We start from the raw sequence: 24,744 nt of genomic DNA on the forward strand, positions 1-24,744 counted from the left end.
CCCCTGTAAATAACCCCCCCCCCCCCCCCCCCCCGCCCCCCGAACACGTTCTTCGCCACCTGTCTCTGCCTGTGCAGTGCGGTGCAGTGCAGTCCATCATTCGGCCCGTTCGGCTGGCCGGCTGCTATGTACGTGAGACAGGACCGAACTCCACGTCGACGCGCCCTGGTCCTGGCCCTAGTCCCCAGACTCCCCAGACTCCCTGGCTGCCACGTAGACGAGTATCAAAAATGGATGGATGGATAGATGGATGGGTATGTGGGAAGACAGCTTTCCGCCATCCCGCCACCGTCTTCGAGCTGAGCAACCACGTCTCTAGAGCCAGCTCCTCCTGATACTGAACGAATGCAACCATCTTGGATCTGAGTTCTGAGCGTGGTTCCCAGCACACTCGAACCTGAATTTATACCCCCCTTTTGATGGTCACCTTCGTGTGTTATACTACCTGGTGCCGCCATCCATCCCTCAATAAACACACACAACTCTATATCCCATCCATCCACCCCGTTCTTCTCGACACTCCTCCAGCCTGGCCTGGGGCAAATGTCAATGCGCGCACGGATTGGCCGACTATTAACGACATCGAGGGCCCTGTTGCGCCGGCTCAGGAGCATCTACACGGACGGCTGGGCCTTGTACGCCGAGTACTCGCCGGTCATGTAGCGGATTTGCTGTGCTGAGCTATGCTGTGCTCTGCTGCCCTCGCGATCTTTTTTGGGAATAGATCTGGGTTGGTTCAATTATTTTGTCCCAGGGAAAAGGAGAATTTCTGTGCAAGTTCCTTTTGTGCCGCAGAGGGGGATGGTCCGGAAAGGGGAGGGGTTTGATTAATGTACCGTTGGTCTCTTCCTCCTCTTCCACCCTCTTCTTCTAGGGGTTTGCACATCTAGCAGTGACGAGGGTTTGAGCTGACGGGTTTGTAGGCAGACCCTGCGTGCTCGATGGGTGGATTTCGTATGGGGACTTTGATGCGGGTGGACGGGTGACTTTTCAGAGAGAACGGATTGGAATAGAAACGATCAGAGCAGAGCAGAGCAGAGCAGAGCAGAGCAGAGCAGAGCAGAGCAGAGCAGAGCAGAGCAGAGCAGAGCGGAACAGGACACAACGAGCAACGGGGTGATTGGCATGTGACATGAGTATTACGATGGCTCAACTGACTCTGAGATTGAGTTATTTGAGGTACCCTTTTCACCATCTGTAAGTTCTGACTCCATCAGTGTCATTCAGTCACAGGCAGCCTTGTTCGAATGAGAATACCCTCTAAGAGGAGAATTTTGAGCATGGAACTGGCACATGGTGAATGGCGAGGCTGAGCGGTTGTGGGTTTCAAAGGGGGGCATTGTGGTGGTAGTTGCGATTAGGCCAATTCAGGCTAGGAACAGAGGAAGGTATAATAATAGTCACGTGCCGGCTCTTTCTTGGCTGCACCGTGGACACTAGCCACACCAAACTCCCCAACTCACCATCATTCGCTTCCCCAGCTGTCATCGGCCCGTCGGTATTCATTCAAACATTCCGCTTTACAGGTGGTTTCTCGACGGGTCCATGTCCAAGGGTGCGCTCCGTGTCCAAGGGCGCGCTGCAATGAACCTTCCACCCCATCAAATCACACTGCATGCTCGCGTCTCGCCGAAGTCGGGCGAGAGATGTGCGTAGCTATGCCATTGCTTCTAAAGTTATTTGTTTCTTGACTTGCTAAAGTACATTTTACCCCGAGAAGGGGATTTTCTCAACACCGTATACACCACCCATCCCATGTGGGAGGTGACGATTGAAGACATCTAGATCAGTAAATCTGCGTGAAGTTGTCCACAGGATTCATCATGACTTCGGAACATCCTATTCCGCGGAAGCTGTGGGAGCATCCAGATCCGAAGAGCACTCATATGTACAAATTCATGAGGAGGGCGGAAAGGGAGACAGGCAGGAGCTTCAAGGTACGTTTTCCGTCTGTAGACGGCCTTGCGGTTTATCTGTATGCCCGCTCATCACATTGCAGGACTATGACGCGCTTCACCAGTGGTCAATCAAGCACCGCTCCGAATTCTGGCGGTTCACGCTGGACTACTTCCCCATCGTGTACTCCGGCAAGGTGCCAACCCCTGTCGTCAATGAGACCGCCAGGATCGACACGGTTCCCAGATGGTTTCAAGGCGTCAAGCTCAACTTTGCCGAAAACGTGCTCTTCTGCGGTGACGAATACGGCCGGGCTACAACCAGCCCGGGCAAGGAAGACGATAAGATTGCTTGCACCGAGGTGAGAGAAGGATGGCACTCGACCGAAGCCATCAGACAGGTCACCTGGAAAGAACTCCGACAAAGAGTCGGTCGCTTGTCGCAGGCAATGAAAGCGCACGGTATCCGTCGAGGCGATCGAGTCGCCCTGGTTGCCAGCAATTCGCTGGATACTCTGACCGTATTTCTCGCCGTGACTGCACTGGGAGGTATCTTCTCGAGCTCAAGCACCGACATGGGCACCAAGGCCCTTCTCGAACGGCTGGTGCAAATCGAGCCGAAGCTGATCTTCATGGATGATTGGGCGGTCTACAATGGCAAACGGATGGACCTGAGACCGAAGATGAGAGATCTCGCGCGAGCCATGAAGGACGTCCGAGGTTTCCAAGGCATCATAGCCCAGGCGAGGTTTCAAGACGCACCTGCCGATGTCTTCGCCGTGTCAAATTGTCGCACCTGGCACACCTTCATTTCTGCCGCGAGATACTCATCCGCGCTAGAGTTCGAACAGGTGGACTTTGGCGATCCCATGATCATCGTCTACTCTTCAGGCACCACCGGGATACCGAAAGCCATTGTGCACTCTGCTGGCGGCGTGGTACTAAGCGGCCACAAAGAATCGACTTTACATCGCCAGGTGGATTCTACGTCGACACAGCTACAATATACAACCACTGGGTGGATGATGTACATGAGTTCGGTTCAATTGATGTTGACGGGCGCCAGACTCATCATGTACGACGGCAGTCCTTTCATCCCGGACACAGCGGCGTTAATCCGGCTGGCTGACGAGCAGCACGTCACGCATTTGGGCATTTCCCCTCGCTATCTGCAGACTTTGCAGATGCAGAACATCAGTCCGAGGCGCATCGCGGATCTCAGGCACCTACAGATCGTAACTAGCACAGGCATGGTCTTGTCCGACGCTCTCTTCCAATGGTTCTACGATGTCGGCTTCTCGCCCTCAGTCCAGCTGTGCAATATCTCCGGCGGTACAGATATCGCCGCCGCATTTGGGACTGCGAATCCCCTCCTCCCCGTTTACGTCGGTGGTTGCCAGTGTATAGCCCTCGGCATGGCCGTCAGTGTCTATGACTCCTCGATAGAAGGCGGACGAGGTGTGAAAGGTCGACCCGTCCCCAACGGTGTACCGGGCGAACTCGTTTGCACCGAGGCATTTCCCACGATGCCCGTCAAACTCTGGGGTGCGGACGGCCAGAAACGATATTTCAGCAGCTACTTTGAGAAGTACGACGGCTGCTGGACGCACGGCGATTTCATCATGACCCATCCGCTGACCAAGCAGGTGATCTACTTTGGTCGTGCGGACGGCGTCTTGAATCCCAGCGGCGTGCGCTTCGGCAGCTCAGACATCTATGGTGTGATCGACACGTTCTTTTCGGAGACTGTGGCCGATAGTATCTGCGTCGGGCAACGGCGGCCGCAGGACGACGACGAGAGCGTCATGCTATTCCTGCTCATGAAGCCCGGAAAGCGCTTCACGGCGGACCTGGTCAGGGAGATCAAGGCGGTGATTCGCCGAGAGCTATCGCCGCGCCACGTCCCCCGCTATGTCTTTGAAACGCCAGAAATCCCGGTAAGTTTGGAGCAAGCAATGGTCCCTCTAGAGAAGATTGACACGGTTCAAACGTGGCTGACTTGAGATTTATCAAACTGGCAGACCACAATCAACGCGAAGAAGGTGGAGCTCCCAGTCAAGCAAATCGTTTCAGGCAAGGTCGTGAAACCCTCGGGGACGCTGTCCAATCCGAAGAGTCTGCAGTACTATTATCAGTTTGCCAAAGATGAGAACTTGGTCGCTCAGCCTACGGCCAAGTTGTAGGTTGCAGATGGCAACGGCTAGCTTGGTTTGGAGGAGAGAAGCAAAACGCAACTGCGTTCATCTGGGGATAAATTGCACCGGTAGAATTAGAATAGAATACTTCCGGTACACAGGGTTCTGCTGCTGTCTGGATGGGCAAGGAACCTGGTCTTATCAGATGCACCTAGCGTCCGGTCATTAGCAATGGACCATCTAATGAGAATTACTGTGTTACTCTCCAGCAAAAACAGATATGACTTGGGGACCGGGGTGCTAAAAGCAGTAAATAGAGAAAGTATATGATTCGAAAGGACATGACCACGCCAACCCTGCTGTGGATGGACCAACAATCTCATATTCAGCCTACGAAGAGAATCACTCTAAGATCCCCGAGAGGCAAGTGATGTCTTCGTGATCCATGGTTCGCGATGAGAATGCGCCTCCTGTTACCCGTTGTGGTTCGATCACAGGCGGGCAACAAACACTCCGAGTGATCATGTCCCGCGGGGTTATGATTCTAGCAACGCCCTCGCCTCAAGCGACATTGAGGCTGTTGTTTGCGAGCTGAGTCCGGACACGAATCTGGCGCCGGTCGGAAAATCGGACCAGCTCTGAGAGCAGTTGGAGGCATCGCCTGTTCGGTAAGCGCCTTGAGTTCAGTCGTTCTGGACTTCGGTGCTTGCGAGTCGCTGTGCATTTATTTCCAAACAGGGTAATGTCCTTGGATGGGGGAGCTTTCCGAAGTACCTCATCGCCTAGACCATAATCCTCCTGGGTGCCTCCAACTCATTACCCCATCCAGACACCTTCTCAATGCGGCCATATAACCACCAGCTGCAATTGCGAATACATGAAAGTATCCTACCGCAAAATACCCACCACTTAACAATTCATCCGATGTCATACTTGTACTTGGAACTAAGTAGGGCTCTTCAGATCCTGGGGACGGCATGAGAAACATTGGCAGGTCCAGAATTTCAATTCTAAACATCTGGTCTGGATTAATACATCAAAATCAACCCTATATAGCGCAAATTAACAGTGGCATTCTCAACATGAAGGCCATAGTTATGCAAGGAGGATCGAAGGCTGCACTGGTTGAAGATCGCCCTCTTCCCAACTTACGCCCTGGGTATCTCCTTGTCAAGGTGGCTGCGGTGGCACTCAATCCAACCGACTGGAAACACATTGATTGGCATAACAGACCAAATCTTCTATGTGGCTGTGACTACGCTGGGACGGTGGCTGCTGTGGGAACAAATTGCTCAACGTCATGGAAAGAAGGCGATCGGGTTTGTGGGATGGCTCATGGGGGCAATAAATCCCAGCCCGAGGATGGGGCTTTCGCCGAGTACATCGTGGCAAAGGCGGATGTGCAATTGAAAATACCTTCACATATGTCGTTTGCCGAAGCTGCTACTCTAGGAGTAGGCATTCTTACAGTAGGGCAGGGTTTATATCAGGCAATGGGACTTAAGTTGCCAATGGAAGATGAAAAGGAGAAGGATATCAATAAAACAACAACAGGTGAATACGTGCTTGTCTACGGTGGTTCAACAGGTTTGTGGCAGAACTCTGGAGACTGTGATTCCAAGATACTAACCATTTCGCAGCCACAGGAGCGTTGGGTATCCAGTCACTACGGGCGTGCGTGTCCAGCTTACCATCCCCGTACTCTTCTTTGCCCGTCATGCTGAATCTTGGTACAGGTCGGGATACCTCCCCATCACTACTTGCTCCCCTCACAACTTTCAATACGTCGCTTCGCTCGGTGCCGTGGCCTCCTTCGACTACCGTCGTCCCGACTGCGCACAGGCGATCAAATCATATAGCCACGGAAACCTGCGATACGCGTGGGACTGCATATCAACGGAACGCAGCGCACAAATTTGCGCCGAAGCCTTGGCCTCCGCGGGAGAAGGCGACCTGAGATACGGATGTCTGCTCCCCATCGACTTCCCTCGCAAGGACGTCCGCGTTACACACACCCTCGCGTACACCGCCATCGGCGAACCCTTTGACCAAGGCTGGGCGAAGTTGGCTGCTGGGGATACCGAAGATTTCAAGTTTGCGCAGAAGTGGGTTGCCGTCGCCCAAAGACTGCTGGAACGAGGGTTGCTTAAGCCGCATGAACCCAGAATACAGCCAGGTGGCCTAGAAGGTGTGGTGGAAGGCCTTGATATCTTGAGAAATGACTCGGTCAGTGGACAAAAATTGGTTTATCAACTTTGAGGAGTCGGATACTTCAGCCGTCGATGCCTTGGGTTATCATACGTTGGCTCTAAATAAATCTAAATACATCCAAAATTCTTCTCTGGAGCACTAGAATGTGATACTTGGTGGACAACCTCGGAAATTGGAGATATGGGCTGCTTCGTACATAATGTTCTTGAACTCAGTAAGGCCTATCAACTGAGCATTGAACTCATGGAATGGAGGAGTTGCTTTGCAACGGTTTAATGTTTACATGATTGTTCATTGCTGGCTATTCTGAGCATATCTTGGCATCCTCGAAGAGAGAGCATCAATCTATACAAGACCACTACGCTGACCAGGCTCCATCAACAATCTAAGGCAGTAATGAGTACCGGAAAAGAAAATGAGTAACATCTTGAATTACTCACAACATCAGAGCCAGTCAAGTAGCTGCTTGCCGCGCTTGCCATCCAGACCTATGTTGACAGTGGAAAATTAGGCGCACAATCTCTGACGAGAAATTAGTCCGAACTTACGAGAGTACCCTGAAGCTCGCTTGGATCCGCAAAGCGACCTGTGAGAATTCAGCGAGTGCAAGGGGTTGAGGAGTGTTATGTTCAGCATGTACCAAGCGGAATTTGCCTGAGCCACTGTTCTTTTAGATCCGGAACCGGCTTCACGGACACCTGGTTTGCGAACTGTTTCCGAGACAGGGGGGTGTCCAGGTATCCTGGACTCAGGGAGTTCACGCGGATACCGCGACTTCCCCACTCAATCGCCAACGAAGCCGCCAACAGCTTGACACCTGCTTTCGACGCGTTGTATGACGCTTGTGCCTGTGGTCTCGGGGCACGGGTGCCAGCGCCACTGGCGATGAATATCAAGGATCCAGGGATGTTTCTGTCCAACATGTGCTTTCCTACCTCGCGGCCAAACAGATAAGTACCGTTTAGGTTGATGTCGAGCACTTTGCTCCAGGTGGCGAGATCGGTCGCCTCCGCTTCGCGGTGTACGGTGGTTCCAGCACATGTGACAAGGACGTCGATTTGACCGAAGTCCTGCACCACCTGGTTGATGGTTTTCTTTACGTCGTCCTCGTCCGTGACATTGCAGGCGTAGCCACGCATTGATCCCGCTTCAATACCAGACTCCTGAAGAACTCGGGCCGAGATCTCCTTTAAAGTTGTTTGACACGAGTCCAGATCTAGATCAATGCATGCGCTGAAGCGGGCATTTATTCAGAGTCGGATCTGGTTGCCTGGTGCAGCAGATAACCTTACCAGTTGGCCCCCGACAGAGCAAATCCTGTAATGCATTCTTTGCCCAGACCACCTGCTCCTCTGTAGCATACAAAAATTGTAAGCGATTGCTACAATCCGCTCGGGACCTTTTTCTGCACGCACCCTGTGACTGATTTACATGAGCTGGCTTCCATGCGCAGGAACCGGACTTCTTCGTAGCTTACCCAGACAGTTCTTTCCTTCTAGTGTGAAGACTGGCAGTGTCCTCGGGGCTCGAGAAGATGGATCCATATTGGTATGACTGAAAGTAGTCTGTGGGAGACTTTATCGATCTTCTTCGACGGGCGAGGCTCTCGAATCTCGTGGAGAAGACAAAATTTGTAGCCCATGCACCGGGTATGTAAATGAAGCCTCAGTAGAGAAAGGTGATGACTAGCCGCTACGTGGTGACTAAGAAAACTGGAAGTTGAGACTACATTGCAAAAGTAGGTTCAACTCATCAGGAGTTAGGTCCACCACGAGCGTATTTGGTCTAGGTGTAGTAGGTTTCTAGGATCCACCACAGAAGAGACAGTCGTCATCGAAAGACAGAAGCGAGGCTCTTAGACTGCCGTATTCGGCTGCGATCCACTCGGAGCAGAAAATCAACTCCTTAGTGGTTGTGGTTACACCCACCGAAAAGGGAAATATTACTTGGAGACATTTCAGATACCAGACCTAGAGAGCCGAGGGGAGCCAGCTGAGTTGAAATCAGAGAAGTCGATGGGTTTCCAATTATTTTTGCCTTTCTAGGACCCTTATTCTCCCTTACTTATCCATTCAAGGCCAAGCGGCTGTAGGATAGCTACCTAGATTCGAGAAACAACTTGAGAATACGCGTGACAATGTTATTGTTGGCCCATTCCGGACTTGTTACTCTTTAAGTCAATGAAACTACAAGTTCCGTGAATTTTGTGTCTCAAGAGCAAAGACTGGGCTAAGCCGGGCGTTTTCGTCTCCGATAGATCGGCCAGTCTTCGATATCCTCCCAAAGTAACAAACTGATGGGTCTAGAACAGCTCGAGCGCGTAACAAGACGCCAGACGATTAATAATACCAGCAAGTTCGACTTGACACTATTTACTCAATCTCTGCCGTAAAATTGAAACAGATCGAACCGGCTCAGCTCTCTGTCAGAGTCGTGCTCTGCTCAATTTCTCCGTCTCTCGCCTCTCATCTGCGCTGCGCGGCCACAGTCCACAATGGCACCCGATCTTGCTCAGCTATCAGCATGGCGCACACAGGGTTATGCAGACAACGGCGTTCCCAGAGATCCAGCCTACAGCATACCTGATATTGTCTACGGCTCTCCCATGACTCGGAAGATTCGGGTCATCAACATTGGCGCAGGCGTGTCTGGTATACAAAATGCATACCTGTTCCAGAAATACGCCGCCAACATTGATTTCAAAATTTATGACAAGAACCATGACATTGGAGGTACATGGTTGGAGAATCGTTATCCAGGTCAGTTGAGAGACACAACGGAGATTGGTTGCATACTTATTCGTCTTTCATTAGGATGTGCCAATGATGTGCCTAGTCACGCATACGCCTTTTCATTTGCCTTGAACGTAAGCTGGACGACCCATTGTTCATGAGAGATTGTGATCGGAGGCAGTTGCTAACTTGCCGTCACTCTTTCAGCCTGATTGGCCTCGCTGGTTCTCTCATTCTCCTGACATCTGGAAGTATCTAGACACGGTCTGCGAAGTGTTTCGATTGCGCAAATACATGACGTTCAAGACCAAGATTGTGGGGTGTTATTGGCAGCACGAACAGGGGGAGTGGCTGGTAAAGATGGAACAAACAAGGCAAGACGGCTCGGTGATCGAGATCGAGGACCGCTGCAACCTGCTGTTGAACGGAACAGGTATTCTGAATAAATGGAGATGGCCAGATATTCCAGGTCTAAAAGACTTCAAAGGCAAGGTATGTCGACTCCTTGGGTCCTCTCCTGATTCTCAGGAATCAAGAGTCACAGAAATGGCGTATCTAATCCCATCTCTTGACCAAATATGCAGGTCATTCACACAGCCAACTGGCCAAAAGACTACCAAAGCGAACAATGGGCACAAGAACGTGTTGCCATAATCGGCTCAGGTGCATCCGCAATCCAGGTACTGCCGTCCATGCAGCCCAAGGTGAAACATATTGATACGTTCATCCGATCAGGTACGCATCCTTTTCTACCGTATTCCGTATTTTCTTTGACGCATTCATATTTAACAGGAACGTGGTTTGTGGATTTGGCCGGGAACAAACAAAACAATCGCGAGTACACAAATGAAGAAAAGCAGCAATTCCATGGCAGCGCAGAACACCTGGTCTCTCATGCCAAAAATATCGAGAATCAGCTCAACAGCGCCTGGGGAATGTTCTTCAAGAACTCCAAGACACAGCTCGAAAAACAAGAGGTTGTTAGAGCAGAAATGGCCGAGGCGATCACGGACAAGAGAATTCTCGAAGGGTTTCTGCCTTCTTGGCCCATAGGCTGCCGTCGCGCTACTCCTGGCGACCCCTATATGCGGTGAGCGTCATTGTCTCATTACATTGTTGTACCGTCGGACCGAGTCGGAGTTTGGTCGTCAAGCAATAACAGTTTTCTTCCGCTCATTCGTGATGATCTGCTAATTAGATGTTTCTTCTAGGGCTCTGTGTAAGGACAACGTCTCTGTGCATTTCACAGAAGCCGCTCGGATTACTGACACTGGCGTCGTGGGTGGCGATGGCATCGAGAGGAAATGCGACACGATCATCTGTGCAACGGGCTTCGACGTATCCCATCGTCCTCAGTTCCCAATTATTGGTCTCAATGGAATCGACCTCAGGGACAAATGGGCAAAGGTACCGGAATCATATATCGGGATCGGTATTCCAGATTTCCCGAACTACATGATGTTCATCGGACCAACATGGCCCGTCGAGAACGTAAGTCGAGGGTTACTCCTTCCAATCCCCGTCCGCATCTGAACAATTTTGATTGCGATTTACCTGCGACCAGTTTCATCTTGTCAGCTAACCAGCATTGACAATCAGGGATCCGTTCTTGGCCCACTGCTGCTTGTGGGCGAGTACGCTTTGCAAGTCGCTCGAAAACTACAAACCGAGTATATTCGCTCGCTGACGCCCAAACAATCTGTGACGGATGCCTTCAATGCACATGCCCAAGAATGGGTCCGCCACACAGTCTGGACAGACGATTGTCATTCTTGGTACAAGAATAACGAGACCGGGCGTGTCAATGCAATTTGGCCCGGGTCTTCGCTCCATTACATGGCTGTGATCCGCACCCCGCGCTACGAAGACTACGATATCACTTATCTGGGACCGGGCGAGCAGAACATGTGGGCGCATTTGGGCATGGGCGCCAATGATCAGGTGGTCGAGGGTAGGGACTGGAGTCCATACCTTCGCACGGACGCCTTGGACCCGGACTGGATCAAAGCAATGAACATCGCGCCGCCAAAGTCGGACGTGCGGTCTTCAGGACAGCAAGAGGCACAACAGAACGGTGGTGATTATGCCACAGCGAATGGGAGTGCGAACGGGTTGACCAATGGCCATATTTGAATAGACTCGACATGAATCTACCTTGACTGGAGATTAGCTGTCGGACTGTGGGATCGTGACCTTCACATATGGTGGGCTTTTCAGCCTGGCCCGGTTAAGATGTGAATCGTACTTGCTTTGTCAAATTTTCAAATCTTTGTTTATGCTCATGAAGTTATCACGGCACTCTCTTCGCTCTCAACGGTCTTACATTGGCACCTAGACCCCCTCTTCAAAGGATCCAGGGCATGAATCTAATGGTCACCACAATCGCCACAAACCCTTATCTCAAAACCCGCTTTATGCGGCTGGCTAGTAATCCATTTCGAGAAGATCTCAGGAGCCAAGTGTGCATGAGAACTCATGATTGAAATTGTTCGGCTCTGACTACCGTCGACGCTCGGAATGTGCTTCTGGCCCCGGATCAATGTCAGTCACGATCAATTCCACATTGCCCCTGAGCCAGAGGTTCCACAGTCTAGACTCTTGTAAGCTCATCTGAAGTACCCTTGGAAGCGACACTCAGAGCCTAATCGGGCAGGCTGCACGTTTGACCCACACATGTATGCATCTCCTGGATCAACGTCAGCAGGTCTTCAGCCGATTTCCTTTTTGGGTCATTTAACCACCAATGCTCCGCGCGGCCAAGACGCGCTTTTGGACTACGCTTTGTCCCAGATTTTCGCTTGATAGCGCAAACTGGTTTCGGCCTTTCGTGGGGCCCCGCTTTCTTCGCACCAAAAGGGTGTACCAGTGATGGCCGAGGGAAGCCCGCTCTCTATCTCCTAGCCTTTCAACTTACTATATATTTGAGGTTATATGTTGAGGACGGGGATTTCATGGAGTCAAGACCATCCATCCACTGATCCTTGTGATACTGGACTGGCCACAGGCCCTCGGCAAGATCAACGCTTCCAATCCAGTATTTATAGTTCCGTGCAATCCACGTTAACCCTCGGGTTGTTACCTCATCCCCTCTGGACTTCCCTGACAAGTCGAAAGTTCTTGACGACCTTAACATCATACGCACAATGGCGGACCCGGCCATCATCCCCCAGTCAACGATGACAGACGAAAAAGCCCCGCAAGCGCAGAGCAATGCCATGCACGTCGAACTTGAACAAATCGAGGAAAATTCCTCGGCCTTGGATGTGGCAATGCTTCGAGCAAACGAAGAAGAACATGCTATGACCTTTGGGCAAGCCATCAAGCGATATCCCCTGGCCACCATGTGGGCTGCTTTGATGTCCTTTACCATCGTGGTATGTCCAATGCGTTTCAACATTTTTTATCCCGCCTCCCCCTCAGTTCGTTCTGCTTGAGTTGTCGCAGATTGAATCAAAAGCCATCAGTTTGCCTCAAGGTCAATTTCTTACCAACATTATTCATTTACTACCCCAATGCTGACACCAAGCTCTTCTTGTTTTGCAGATGGAAGGCTATGACACCATTCTTATCATCAGCTACACATCGTACCCGTCGTTTGTTGAGCGATTTGGCACCTATTATCCCGAACTCGACGCCAAAGTGATCCCTGCCGACTGGCAGTCGGCCTTGTCCGTGGCTGGTTTCGCAGGATCTGTCTTTGGGTTGCTTATGAATGGATATCTGACAGAAAGATTTGGCTACCGCAAGGTCATGCTTTTCTTCTTGGTGGCATTGACCGGGACCATATTTCTCCCATTCTTTGCTCCCAATCTGCCTGCTCTGGCGGCAGGTATGGTTCTCTGTGGCATTCCCTGGGGAATCTTCGCCATGCAGGGCCCGGCGTATGCGTCTGAAGTAGTGCCACTCGCTCTCCGGGGCGTCATGACCTCAGCGGTCAATCTTTGCTGGGTCCTCGGTCAGCTCGTTGCGGCCGGTGTTTTGCAAGGGCTCGTGAACGACACGACCAATCGTGGCTGGCGGCTACCATTCGGATTGATGTGGATCTGGATTCCACCTTTGATCATAGTTGGCATCCTTGCACCCCAGTCCCCTTGGTGGTTGGTGCGCCAGGGCCGTCTGGCTGAGGCTGAACAGGCACTACAGCGTCTTCAAGGCAAGGACACAGAGGAGCAAGTCCGGCTCAAACTCGCCATGATCGTCCACACCAACAAGCTGGAACAGGCTATGAAGACCGACACCAGTATCTGGCACTGTTTTCGAGGAACGAACCTGCGCCGGACGGAGATTGCCTGTCTCATCGTGGCCGGCCAGGCTCTATCTGGCCAGGCATTCGGCGTCACCAATGTCTACTTCTTCGTTCAAGCTGGCCTGGGCGCATCTGGGGCATACAAGCTCAGCTTCGGAGGCACGGCTGTCTCGGTCACCTTTACAGTTCTTGCTTGGATTCTGATGCACAGAGTTGGCCGACGAACCATAGTGCTCTGCTCCCTGGCAACCATGTGCGTGATCTACATCATCATTGGCGCCCTCGACTTCAAAGTCGCCGGAAATCACGACCTGGTCTGGGCGCAAGGCGGACTCCTGGTCGTCTGGCTCGCCTTGTTTCAACTCAGCCTGGGCCCGCTAGCCTTCACGATCGCTGCTGAGGTCTCGGCCACCAGACTTCGGTCCGTCACACTGTCCATGGCTCGGAACTTCTGGAACGTGTGGTTCATCACAACCATGGTTGTTGAACCCTACCTGATCAATCCCACAAAGGCAAATCTGCGGGGGAAGACCGCCCTTGTCTGGCTGGGCACTTCGGTTTTGCTTCTGATCTGGGCTATATTCCGCCTGCCCGAAACCAAAGACCGGACTTTTGAGGAGGTCGACGTCCTGTTCGAGAAACGTATCCCGGCCTGGCGATTCAAGTCAACTCGCCTTGACCTTCTGCAAGAAACTAGGGCAATTACTCAAGAGATCGGACGACATGGTTCCGAGAATGAAGCCGGCCATTGAGAGTTTCTGATCAAGGGTGATCAGTGGTCAATGCTGGAGGGGGGAACACAGTTACGTTGGGAAATTCGAAGTTAATACCTACAAGCAAATTCGATTTTGCGTTTGATTGCAAGGAGCCCTCTCCGACTACAAGGCTTGAAAACTTACCACTTCGATACATCTCAGGTACATAGGTACTAGTATGGGCATTCGTAGTCTCGTGTGATTGAATACCGGGTTGAAGCACTTGCCCTTTCCAAGACGACCCCAGGTCTAAAGAAGTAAAGAAAGCAGAACGCTTCGAACAGTCGCTTTAACCAGCAAAACTATTAGTCTCGGCTGGTATTGCCACGCACACAAATTGCGCAGTCGCAAGGATAGGCCTACCTGAATGGTAGACCAGAACACACAGCACAGCCCCAAGGATATCGTTACTGCGAGCCTGTCTGAATACCCACACAACCGGTCTATCGCTGGTTTTGGCCGGTGGTTGGACTTCCCTTTTGAGAAATTTGTCTACTACACTCTGTGTCTCCACGTTTGCGACTGAAATTGGTTCATGCGCTTGGGTTTCCACAAGGGGAATGAATTCCAATAAAGGCCCCCCTAGTGTCACATTCTGTGTAGTAGGACATCAATAGAATTTCCAATTGTTTGTTCTGACTTTGAATCATATATCCCTATTTGGAACCTTGTCCAGGGAGGCTGGAGTGTCTTCTCCGCGGATTCTATCAAAGTTCTTGGATCTCTGGGAGTATCGATCGGGAATCCTCACTTATCTTTTCAACCCCCCTTTTCCAGTGTCGGACTTTGGTGTAAAGGGAAAATGGCACCCGAAGATGACTTGATAATAGAGAATAACAGCAGATCCAAAGTCCCACACATCTGCGTCGTCGGTTCCATCAACATCGACTTCGTTACATATGCATCGCGCATTCCTGGTCCCGGGGAGACTTTGACCGCGAGAGCTTTTTCGACCTGGGCTGGAGGGAAGGGACTGAACCAGGCAGTTGCCTGCGCTCGCGCGTCCTTCAATTTCCTTGCTCAGCCAGACATGCTGGTCAATCTGATTGGTACCGTTGGAGCAGAGGATCACTTCTACGACACACTCGTCAAGCCAATATGTGATGGTTGTCGAGTCAGCACCGTCCACGTCAACAGAAGGTGCAGCGGCCAGACTGGTTCAGCTAGTATCATCGTGGATGAAAGCTCCGCGGGACAGAACCGGATTCTTGTTGTACCTGGCGTCAACCACTCGGGAATGAGCGACGCAACCCAGATATGTGATGCTATCGCACGACAAAAGGTCGAATGCGATGTTGTATTGTTACAGGGCGAAATTCCGAGATCGACGGTCCTGAAACTGTTGTGTGTTCTCAACGATCCAAGCTGCAGACGACATGTCATATTCAACCCGGCTCCTGTGTTCCCGGATGGTATACCGCCGACATCGCTCAAAGGGACTGCCGTGCTGGTGATGAATGAAACCGAGGCAGGGCAGATAGCGAGCTTCATGTTGACTGCTCCGAGAAATGGCTCGTCGTCACCTCTGAACGAACAAGATTTTGCCGGGCAGCTCCACAAGCTGTTGCACGTCAAAATCGTGCTAATCACCCTAGGGGCGCGAGGGGTATTCTTTTCGACCTGCTCGGGCTTGCAAGGCCGGTGTCCGGCTCGAGCAGTGAGGCAGGTTGTAGACACAACTGCAGCAGGAGACACCTTCGTCGGCTACTTTGCTAGCGGATTCGCCAAGTTCATGGCCACCGGAGCAACGATTGAAAGCTTTGACGCCAAAATCGAGTCCGTCATCCAGGACGCAACCATGGCAGCAGGTCTTTGCGTAGAGCGCCCGGGTGCAAGCCAGAGCATTCCGTTTGCGTATGAGATCGCAGACCATGCAGTTTGTACTCCGGAGACGGACGGGCGTGCGGCGCTCATAGATGGCAGGAAGTAGACTGTGGGGGGCCACTGGTCAAGTATAGCTTCGAGACGCTTCCCACAATTTTCGAACCTCGTCTACCTCATGTTCTAGCATGATTCCAGCAACGGCAGTGCACCTCGCTAAACATACGAGTAGTGCGGCTTGCTGGGCCTTATGTGTCAATTTCTGGGCCACAAGCAGCAGACCTGCAACAACTACAGGATCCCATTGTTCCGGAAAATCGTTGGTGCTTGCTGTGCCTGCGAGAGCTAAAGTGTGCCAGCTTTGGGATAGGGCCTGTTTTGGGATTGCCGATGCCTCCAGAATTCGAGGTTTGTGTGAAAGGAGCAACAAACTGTTGGTATGATAGGCCATATTTGACAATAATGCAAACGTATTTGTATAGATATAGGCCGGGAATGAGGCCGGCTCGTCTGCGTCAAAGTGACTCGCTTCTGTGGCTGGGACCACCACCACCGGTCGCATGAAGGCAGGAAGCTCGTGGTACCAGACTTGGGATTCATGCCACAAGTCAACCCAGCCAGACAAAAAGTTTGATGCCGTTCTTGACTCCGTGGCCAAAGAATAGCCCATATCTGTCGGGGAATGGGGAGCATTCGGACCACCAAATACGAGAAGGAGTGTTTTGTGCAGCTTCAGGAGGATAGAGTGATAAATCTGCCGCCAGGAGCTAGGCTGAGGATATAAAGTGTCGGAAAGCACAATGTGCTGAGATGAAACGTCCAACGGAATCAGGGGCGGCTTCTCGGAGACGATAGATGCTGCGAGGTCTATTCGATACTCGAGTTAGCCCCTGTTCGTTTCTCTTCGCCATTCCACATCTTTGCGGGGTTTTGGGGAGCCAAAAAAGGGGAAAAGCAGACCTATTCTGAAACAGAACCATAAAAGCGATTCCCAGCATCGCCCAGCAGGTGCTTGGGAAGCCAAAGCATTGATATCCATATTTATATTTGAGAGGCAGTCCTTCCACTGGCTCGGCCCTGGTCGAAAAAACAAATCGAGGCGCAATAGAATTCGTCCTAAGAGTTGAATCGAGCTGGCTTCATTTGCCAGCCTGACTTCTGCCTCTTGTCGGTAATGATGACTGTGCGCAAGATCCTGACTCTTGGTCGATGGCGAGAGAATGGCACGGTGGGAAGCCGAAGCCGCCAAAATTGCCACCATGATTGAACGATGTTCTCGAGCAAGCAGTACGGCCGAGACACCAAATGGACCCTTATGGTCGCCAGCATCGATAAGTGGCGCCAAAATGTATCGGAAGTGGCATACGAGGAGGGTTTCAAGATTCTTGTTAGATGTCGGAGGATCAGCAGACTGAAGTAGTCGGCTCGCCGTAACGGTCGGTGGCGATTCTTGTTGCGTGCACGAGGGAGACGCTATGGTGCTGCTGACATCCACGGCGCACGAAGACGAAATGTCTGCACTTGGTGGTTTGATGCCTCCATCATAAGACGTCGTGCCTTGGATGTCTGCAGCAGCTCCCGGTGACAATGTGAACAGCTCGCTTGGCGTCAATGTCGTCTCGACCTGGCTCATCGAGAGGACAGGAATTTCCTGTGAGATACTAGGAGGGCTGCCATCGGTCTCTGTGTCGATTTCTAATCCAATCTCGTCGTGTTGAACTTCGTGCAAGGGTTGCCGCGTACCGCCTTTGGATGAAGTTCTGAAACTGGGGTTCTGGACAAACTAGTTCTGCAGTCAGTGTTGAAGGCTACGGAGGTAATCTTGCTTCTAGGCCTACCTTGATTGCTCTATAACCACTTCGAGTATTATCAAGAGGTTCAGTCCTTTCATGCGAAGTGGTGATAAAGGTCAAGGCAGGATATTGACAGGTAAAGTTTTTGGCCTTGCAATTGCGACAAACAGGCTTGCACTCGTCACCTGGTAAAACACGAGTTTCGTTAGTAGGCGTCGTTCTGGACATAAGCTGACGGTCACGCTGTCTCAATGAGTAGGAGTTTGAAACTGTCTGTACATTTTCTTCGGCGACGGCGGCAAGTCAAGCAGCCCGTGCGAGCTCGTGTCTTGATACGTGTTTGCTCCATGACAATGCGACATTCAAGATCCCCACAGAGATTGGCGACGATTATGAGCAAAGACAGAGAGCTGAAAGGAATCTCGTGTGCCTCGACGTGGTGAAGAAACCCAACTGAGTACCGAGGACTCCGTAGTTGATACCCTACAATTGTTGGAGAGGGAAATAGGGCGGGGTTCTGGACTACCGCGACTGCTTCGCTTGGCCGAAGGCTCCCTGGCGCTCCGGCTTAAGGTTAGAAGTCGCCTGTCACCTGTCCAACTCCCCGCAAGCAGAGAGGTCCCTGGAAGAACATCACGAAGTATAAATGCTGACGGTCCCTAAGGTCTCGCTCACCCTCATCCCACTCCAGCGCGAAGAATCTTGGCTGTCTTTCGCTACTCAGCTGGTTTGGCAACAATTGTCTGTATACATATCGATTTCAAACTTGTCTACGCAAGGCTGAAAGCGCGACCTCAGGCATTCTGAAGGCACTATACCCTATACGCAGACGGAAGCTCACAAGACTGTACTTCTCGGAGGCACCAAGCGCTGGAAAGACACCACTTCATCTGTCAATGACTATTGTGCCTATGGATGGTGCTCACTCTCAATAAGCGAAAGATCGCATGCCGTTAGCGAGTCATGGCCAACGTCGTGGTTAATCAGCTCCAGCTGCCAGCTGCTTCAGAAACGATCCAACATGGCTATCTGCACACAGATGATGGGCACTTCTCGTGGCCTTCAATGCACGCTAGCCCTGACGAGTTGTCCCCAGATACGCGATTCCGTGAGCTACAGCAAGAACTCCGCACGATGCTCTTTGCCGAAGCACCAAGTCTACTGAATACGAGAGCATGTTCACCTCTTTCGACCCAGAGCGACGCAGGCAGTGACCAAGTCGGAGAGTATCCACAAGAAGAGCCCGATTTTGGGCGTACGTCCATCTCAAAGTCGAGACTCATAAAGTACATGACACATTGGATCACGGACAGTGCGCCGTGCTTGGACAAATTCGACGAGGCCCAGCATTTCGCGGTGGAAATCCCCCTGCTAGCCCGACGCTCGCCGGCGTTGCTCTATGCGATCCTCGCATTTTCTGCTCGACACATGGAGAGGAAACTAGGCGCACAGAAGACTTATGACAGTCTTGAACTCTATCAAGAGTCGATTGCTCTACTAGCCGCCGGGCTGCAGGCGAGAGACGCGAATATGGTCGCCGTCGTTTGCATCCTAGCCTGCCTCGAGCTAATGTCAGATAGCTCTTGGGATTGGAGAAGACACGTCGAGGGCTGTGCCACTTTGCTCAGCCTCTTCAACGTCCATGGCTTCTGCGGTGGTCTCCTACAAGCCGTCTTCTGGTGTTATGCTCGTATGGATGTCTGCGGTGCGGTTCTTGCCCACGGCTCGGAGAGCACCGTTCTTCACATAGGCCAGTGGCTGGCGCCTACGAGACTGCTGATACACCCGCTGGCCCGGCGTGAAGAGATGGTACGGCAGATGTTCGGGCAACACAGCGTGAACAGCCCAGACATGTATGGAAACTGGGCTATTTACCTATGTGCGAAGGTCACCGACCTAAGTTACCGACGAACAAGCTTGCTGGAATCGGACCAAGCTGATCAATACGACACTCGACCCTTTGAAGTCCAGTGGCGTCGGCTCTGGACTGACCTGCAGCATTGGTACTCTCACAGGCCGCCGTCGATGCAGCCCGTCAAGGCGACCCCTGGCGACGGCGACGAACTCTTTCCAGACATTCTCTTCGTGCATCGCGCCGCCATCTCAAGCAACCAATCCTACCATACAGCTTGCATCCTGATGCTTGAGCTCCATAAACCAAGGACTGAGACGGCCCCGGGATCCTCGCAAGATTCGATCATTTGGCATGCACGGAGAGTGTGTGGGATCTCCCTGACCAACCCACACCGCGGAAACTTGATCAATGCGATTCAGCCGCTGTGCCTGGCTGGCAGGTATTTTACTCACCTGGACGAACATCTCGCAGTGGCGCGATTATTGAGACTGATCCACGAAAGTACAGGATGGGGCTCTCTGGGAAGGATCAAAGAGCTCGAGATCCTATGGGGATACGAGCCAGGAACGCTCTTGTCAATACTGCAGGCCTAGGAAGAACAACCACGGACGCCATGATTTGGGAGTCGACAGTACCGGAGAAGCTCGACAGAGCAGAGGGAGCGAATCGAGCCCCGAATCTGTGTCTCGCTCTCCCAGTTCTAGCCGCCTCAAGTAACATCTGATCCAAACGGAAACGCTAATCGGAATGCTTCGCCAGTGCCTTCCACCAGGTTTTCGTCTACAAAAGTCGCGATATGCAACAGTCTCCGTCATAGGTGAGACCCTGGAAGTAGCGACCAGAGTCGAGGGGTTGTATGCCGAGGTGAGGAACTATCCGACGGCGAGAGTGGCCGTGTAGACGAGGGAGGGAAAATAAAGTCGGATGTTCGTGGCTATGGTTGATGATGAGGATGATGGTGGAAGAAGAGGAGGAGGCAAGGGGATTCAGTAGAACGAAACATTGGGGAAACAACGAGGAGAGAGAGAATGGAAGTTGAATTCACCAATCCGGTGCGAATACGACGTTCTACGGTTCCTGTTCCCCATGCAAAGGTAGGCGAATAGAATAGTTCGATCCAGCGCGGGCTACAAGACACGCCTGGCCTAAGAGTACCGAGCACAGTAAGTAGGAGTGCCCTAATGGTATCAGCGACTCGTAAGTAAAGCTAGCTAGGTAGTTGAACGCTCGGCCCTTGACGCGATCACCGATAGCTAAACGACCACGAGGCATCGGCGCACATGGCGGGCCTTTGCGGCTGGGGGTCAAAAGGTCAAAAACCGAGTCGGTGGTTTCTTGCGCAACACTTGTGTCGACTGCGCTTGTTATTACCATCTCTGAAAATAGCCTTGAAGTGTGCCGGGCTCGTCAATACCAATCACCCAGGCTCTGCGTGCTACACTGTAGATTACTGCTAACTCAGCATGTTGGAGTGATGAATGATGATGATAGGCGCGCAACTTCGACGTGCTCATAGTGGGCGCAGGTTTTACCCCAGAACGCCTGGCGAGCCAGCCACTCCAGGTAATTATGCGATAATGATACGAGCGAAGCCTGGTGTGGTGAACCTCGTACGCCGTCGGAAAACGGATCTATCTTGCGCCTCGGGGCGTTGACCCGTTCCTGGTTGTCCTACCCACACAAAGTCTCGTATTATTTTCCATTCTTCGCCGGCTCGCTTAAGAAACTTGTAGCAACTGACCTCGTAGTTTTGCATGATTACCGTGCTGTTCGAGGAAGTAGGTATCCCGTTCTCGTAGGTACCATTATGCAGACTGTTGTTCATTGTCTACGTTCAGTCAGGGCTGGGCCGAGGGCAGAAAGGGGCCGCCTTATCTCATGAAAGACAGAAGTCGGATATATGGTGGAAGCGAGTCGCTCACTCGTTGCACAGACATGTACAGTCAGGTACGGGACACACACGATGCTTTTCGAACCACATCCGCGCATGTGCGGCGTGACACCCATGGGAACACTTGAGACACATCACGGTGAACCGAGACATGGCGGTATCCCACTTCCGTGCGGCCTCAGCCGTCCTCATTTCGTCGTCGTCAGGTTCTTGAGCCGGGGCTGAACCTGGCGGCGCAGCCACCATGATGTCGGGAATGGAGTCCACAACGCCTTTGCCGGCCGCTGTCTGGGGACTAGGAACGGCCGTCCTTGTCGAGGAATCACTTGTTGAAATCTTCGAGTTCACTGCAACCGAGTTTCTTGGTCGGGGCGAGCTGGTTGTGCCTTTCACGGTTGACCCGGCCGTGGAGTCGGGTCCAAGCGTAGTCTGCACACTTCCGGCAACGCTGGCACTGAGATCATGATTACCTTTGCCAGCATCATGCTTTGATGCTTGTTGCGACCCGTACCACGGCAGATACGATTCGTCAGGAATTCCGAGCCAGAGGTCGCAAACACCACAACGTGGCAAATGGCGTTCGCACTTGGGGCAGACGATCCCAATGGCCGCGGCCTTCTCCTTGGTCAGCGGGTGACGAGGAGTGTCCACAACCTTGTGGCCGGGAGCGTTTTCGCCATTCATCCCCGCCAAATGTGCGATGCTCTGTGCGCAAAATCTGCAGACGAGACGTACTTGCTGCCTTGCTGGAGGAATGAGCGGTCTCCCTGCTTCGTCTCTAGCGGCGTTTTGGCAGGCAATGTCAAAGCGAACTCTGTCAAACTTCAAATTCCAGCTGTTTATCATGTGCCTGTAAGCATCTTTCCAACCATTGAACTTGCGAAGCACTGCCTCGTCATCCAAGTATCGTGGAACAGTCGAGCAAAGTGCCAAGACCGCTGTCTGGAGGTCGCCAAAGCGCTGAACGTAGCCGTTCATCAGGTCAAAAGCAGCCTGCGTCGCCGTGCCAGTCAGAACAACACCCTCAATGTCTCCTGTGGTCAATGCTTCCTTGGTCGCTTGTGAGATGTACTTTGTCAATTTCGAGTCGTCATAGTGTCGCAGAGCAATGCAGACGCGGTATTTGAGGGGCAGGGATTCTTCGGCAACAACATTCGACCAATCCCCAGACTTGACATATGCCAGGATGGCTCGCGCATAGGGATCAGTCAACTCATCGGCAAGGGATGAAATAGTGTCGACCCAATCGTCCTGGGCATCCGACTCATCAGGGCTTATGGCCCCAGCATCTTCGTTTCGGGCTTTCTTGAATGCCCCTGCAATTGCCATGGCCAGCATTTTGTGGGACTGATTGGCGGTCTTGCTGCGGAGAGCCTTGTACGCCAATTTGCGATCCATCGCAAACAGAGCCAATGCTGCCGCCTTTGTGTGCTGATTTTTCGTCACTAGCCGTTTGACAATCAAGTCGAGTTCATCCGAGGACCACGCTAAGCCGGCTGAATAGAGGCAGAGCTGCCTGTTGGCAGGATATTCGGTCGTTATTTTGTTGATGCCCGGTATGTTCAAGCGTCGCACGAGATTCTCAATGGTTTTCCCAAGTTTATTAGGGCTCTGGCCGAGCTTTCGGTGCTCAGGATCAATGTCTTCCATCCAGAGTCCATAGACGCCTACGTAAGAGAGATCAAAATTGTCTTGTGCCATGTTGCCATTCTTGGCTATTTTCGCAGCACGTTCCACCCAAGCCCAGAATGATTGGAGCCAGTGGGAGTCCGAGACGATGGCTTTATTCTTGGAGGGGTTGAGAAGATAACCCGCTTCGCAGCGGAACCGCTGGAGCGAGGTCAATGTCACAAGGTCTGGCAATGGCACGTCCTTTTCGTAGTACCCTAGATCTGCGTGCCATGCCTGATCATCGAGGCTCGACATCCGTCTTGCATCAGAAATCGTCCTGTTTAGTCGCGATTGCCTGATGGTTTGCCTGAGAACGTTTCGGGGCTGAGCTCGGCGGCGAACTTGGTCGATCAGAATTCCTGGTTCAATCGTGGCAGTGGGTGTTTGTTCGACGAAGTGGCTGCCCTTGCACAGATATCCAGTCGAAGAGAGAGCTGACGGTCCTGGCGGAGGGCTTGGGGATGTGACCTTGACTTGGCCTCGTCCATCAAGTGCCAGCATCCTCGATTGCCTCATATTTGTCGTGGCTGTTGTGAAGTCGAAGGACACGACCCTCGATTTCTCGTCCCTTGGAGCGGAGGCGATGGCATATTGCTTCTCGATATCTTGAGCTCGATCGAGGAAGATTTCCTGTGGTGCGCTGGTCTCCCATGAGAGATCATGACCTCCGTCATTTTCAACCCTGTAGGTCTCCGAAGAAAAGTCTTTTCCCAGATTGTATACTTTTAGTTGCCCGGTACTGGAAAGAACGCCCAAGCATCCTCGCTCGGCCTTGGAAAATCTCACGCTCCAAATTGTCCCTGGACTTTCCACGACGCTCTTCAACTCCAAGGACAGCTCAGGTTGGCGGTTTTCATTATGAGAGCCCCCAGTGAAGCCCATCTGTGGGGTGTTGACACGGCTAATCATTCTCCGATCCCAAACACATATCGAAGGGTCGTTCGTAGGATAGCAAGAGGCAAAGTAGTTCTCGTCCAGCCAATCGATGGCCAGATTATGAACACACCTAGTAGCGAACTGAAGTCCGTTGCCAATAGATGGCTCTCGCAGATCGTACAGTCTGACGAATTGACCTTTGACCCCCGCAACTAAAAGTGTAGGGTCGTCCTGAAAGAACTTCAAACTGGTGATGGGCTCCCCACTTGCCAATTTATGGAGGGGATCCGAATAATTCTTGGAAAAACCCTTAGACCCTGGTGCAGGGAGCCGCTGGTTGAAATCCCATATGTTGAGACAAAAATCTGTCCTCACTTTGTCGAGGCCTGCGGCTAAGAGGTTTTGAGTGTTGAGAGCCACGGCGTTGCAAAGGCGCTGACTCCTGACTTGAAAGGATAAGGAGTCCTGTTGACCCTCAGCTATGTTCAAAAGAGTGGCTTCGCCCCCAGCCTGACCGACAACAACCAGATCCTCGTTGAGGGGATGCCAGTCGAAGGCGCGAAATGCTGGAACTTTGGTCGAAGTATGAATAGCCTCATATTTGAAAGTCCTTTTGGTCTGTTTGGTGATGTTGCACAGCCTGAATGATTTCCCGACGACATCAACGTATAAGAATCTTTGTGGGTTCCCTGGAAACGAGTTTTGGGAGAAGCGGATGGCGGCCTCCATCTCGTCGTTGACGTGGTAGGCTTCCGCCTCGAAAGCCTATTTCTGCATTGTATCCGCCTTAGGACGCAAGAGCCATGTTATAGATGGCGTCCTATCTTAATGCGAATTGCCTGCCAGAGCTGTATGATGATAGG

At 52.1% G+C, this 24,744-nt stretch overlaps 9 protein-coding genes across 9 annotated transcripts; 6 read left to right on the top strand and 3 right to left on the bottom strand.

Annotated features, from left to right (window-relative positions):
• Positions 1–1,823: 1,823 nt before the first annotated feature.
• Positions 1,824–4,078, top strand: Z520_03005 (uncharacterized protein; the record flags this gene model as incomplete). The annotated part of the gene is made up of 3 exons (XM_016773518.1): positions 1,824–1,937; positions 2,000–3,832; positions 3,917–4,078. 3 exons carry the CDS (start codon positions 1,824–1,826, stop codon positions 4,076–4,078), a joined length of 2,109 nt encoding a protein of 702 aa, XP_016635575.1.
• A 1,034-nt stretch (positions 4,079–5,112) lies between these two features.
• On the top strand, positions 5,113–6,289 carry Z520_03006 (uncharacterized protein; the record flags this gene model as incomplete). Its single annotated transcript, XM_016773519.1, has 3 exons — positions 5,113–5,617; positions 5,671–5,704; positions 5,767–6,289. 3 exons carry the CDS (start codon positions 5,113–5,115, stop codon positions 6,287–6,289), a joined length of 1,062 nt encoding a protein of 353 aa, XP_016635576.1.
• Positions 6,290–6,599: 310 nt separating this feature from the next.
• Z520_03007 (uncharacterized protein) lies at positions 6,600–7,785 on the bottom strand (the record flags this gene model as incomplete). The annotated part of the gene is made up of 7 exons (XM_016773520.1): positions 6,600–6,626; positions 6,682–6,729; positions 6,790–6,827; positions 6,882–7,474; positions 7,534–7,593; positions 7,657–7,663; positions 7,719–7,785. 7 exons carry the CDS (start codon positions 7,783–7,785, stop codon positions 6,600–6,602), a joined length of 840 nt encoding a protein of 279 aa, XP_016635577.1.
• Positions 7,786–8,735: 950 nt separating this feature from the next.
• Positions 8,736–11,106, top strand: Z520_03008 (uncharacterized protein; the record flags this gene model as incomplete). Its single annotated transcript, XM_016773521.1, has 7 exons — positions 8,736–9,000; positions 9,055–9,107; positions 9,181–9,465; positions 9,558–9,708; positions 9,766–10,063; positions 10,185–10,464; positions 10,573–11,106. 7 exons carry the CDS (start codon positions 8,736–8,738, stop codon positions 11,104–11,106), a joined length of 1,866 nt encoding a protein of 621 aa, XP_016635578.1.
• Positions 11,107–12,116: 1,010 nt separating this feature from the next.
• Z520_03009 (uncharacterized protein) lies at positions 12,117–13,971 on the top strand (the record flags this gene model as incomplete). The annotated part of the gene is made up of 2 exons (XM_016773522.1): positions 12,117–12,347; positions 12,517–13,971. The coding sequence occupies 2 exons, from the start codon at positions 12,117–12,119 to the stop codon at positions 13,969–13,971; spliced, it is 1,686 nt and encodes a 561-aa protein (XP_016635579.1).
• Positions 13,972–14,776: 805 nt separating this feature from the next.
• On the top strand, positions 14,777–15,904 carry Z520_03010 (uncharacterized protein; the record flags this gene model as incomplete). Its single annotated transcript, XM_016773523.1, has 1 exon — positions 14,777–15,904. The coding sequence occupies one exon, from the start codon at positions 14,777–14,779 to the stop codon at positions 15,902–15,904; it is 1,128 nt and encodes a 375-aa protein (XP_016635580.1).
• Positions 15,905–16,678: 774 nt separating this feature from the next.
• Positions 16,679–17,816, bottom strand: Z520_03011 (uncharacterized protein; the record flags this gene model as incomplete). The annotated part of the gene is made up of 2 exons (XM_016773524.1): positions 16,679–17,578; positions 17,634–17,816. 2 exons carry the CDS (start codon positions 17,814–17,816, stop codon positions 16,679–16,681), a joined length of 1,083 nt encoding a protein of 360 aa, XP_016635581.1.
• A 735-nt stretch (positions 17,817–18,551) lies between these two features.
• Z520_03012 (uncharacterized protein) lies at positions 18,552–20,036 on the top strand (the record flags this gene model as incomplete). Its single annotated transcript, XM_016773525.1, has 1 exon — positions 18,552–20,036. One exon carries the CDS (start codon positions 18,552–18,554, stop codon positions 20,034–20,036), a length of 1,485 nt encoding a protein of 494 aa, XP_016635582.1.
• Positions 20,037–21,361: 1,325 nt separating this feature from the next.
• Positions 21,362–24,610, bottom strand: Z520_03013 (uncharacterized protein; the record flags this gene model as incomplete). The annotated part of the gene is made up of 1 exon (XM_016773526.1): positions 21,362–24,610. One exon carries the CDS (start codon positions 24,608–24,610, stop codon positions 21,362–21,364), a length of 3,249 nt encoding a protein of 1,082 aa, XP_016635583.1.
• Positions 24,611–24,744: the final 134 nt, after the last annotated feature.

Source organism: Fonsecaea multimorphosa (assembly GCF_000836435.1).
Source record: "Fonsecaea multimorphosa CBS 102226 unplaced genomic scaffold supercont1.4, whole genome shotgun sequence".
Classification (NCBI taxonomy): domain Eukaryota; kingdom Fungi; phylum Ascomycota; class Eurotiomycetes; order Chaetothyriales; family Herpotrichiellaceae; genus Fonsecaea; species Fonsecaea multimorphosa.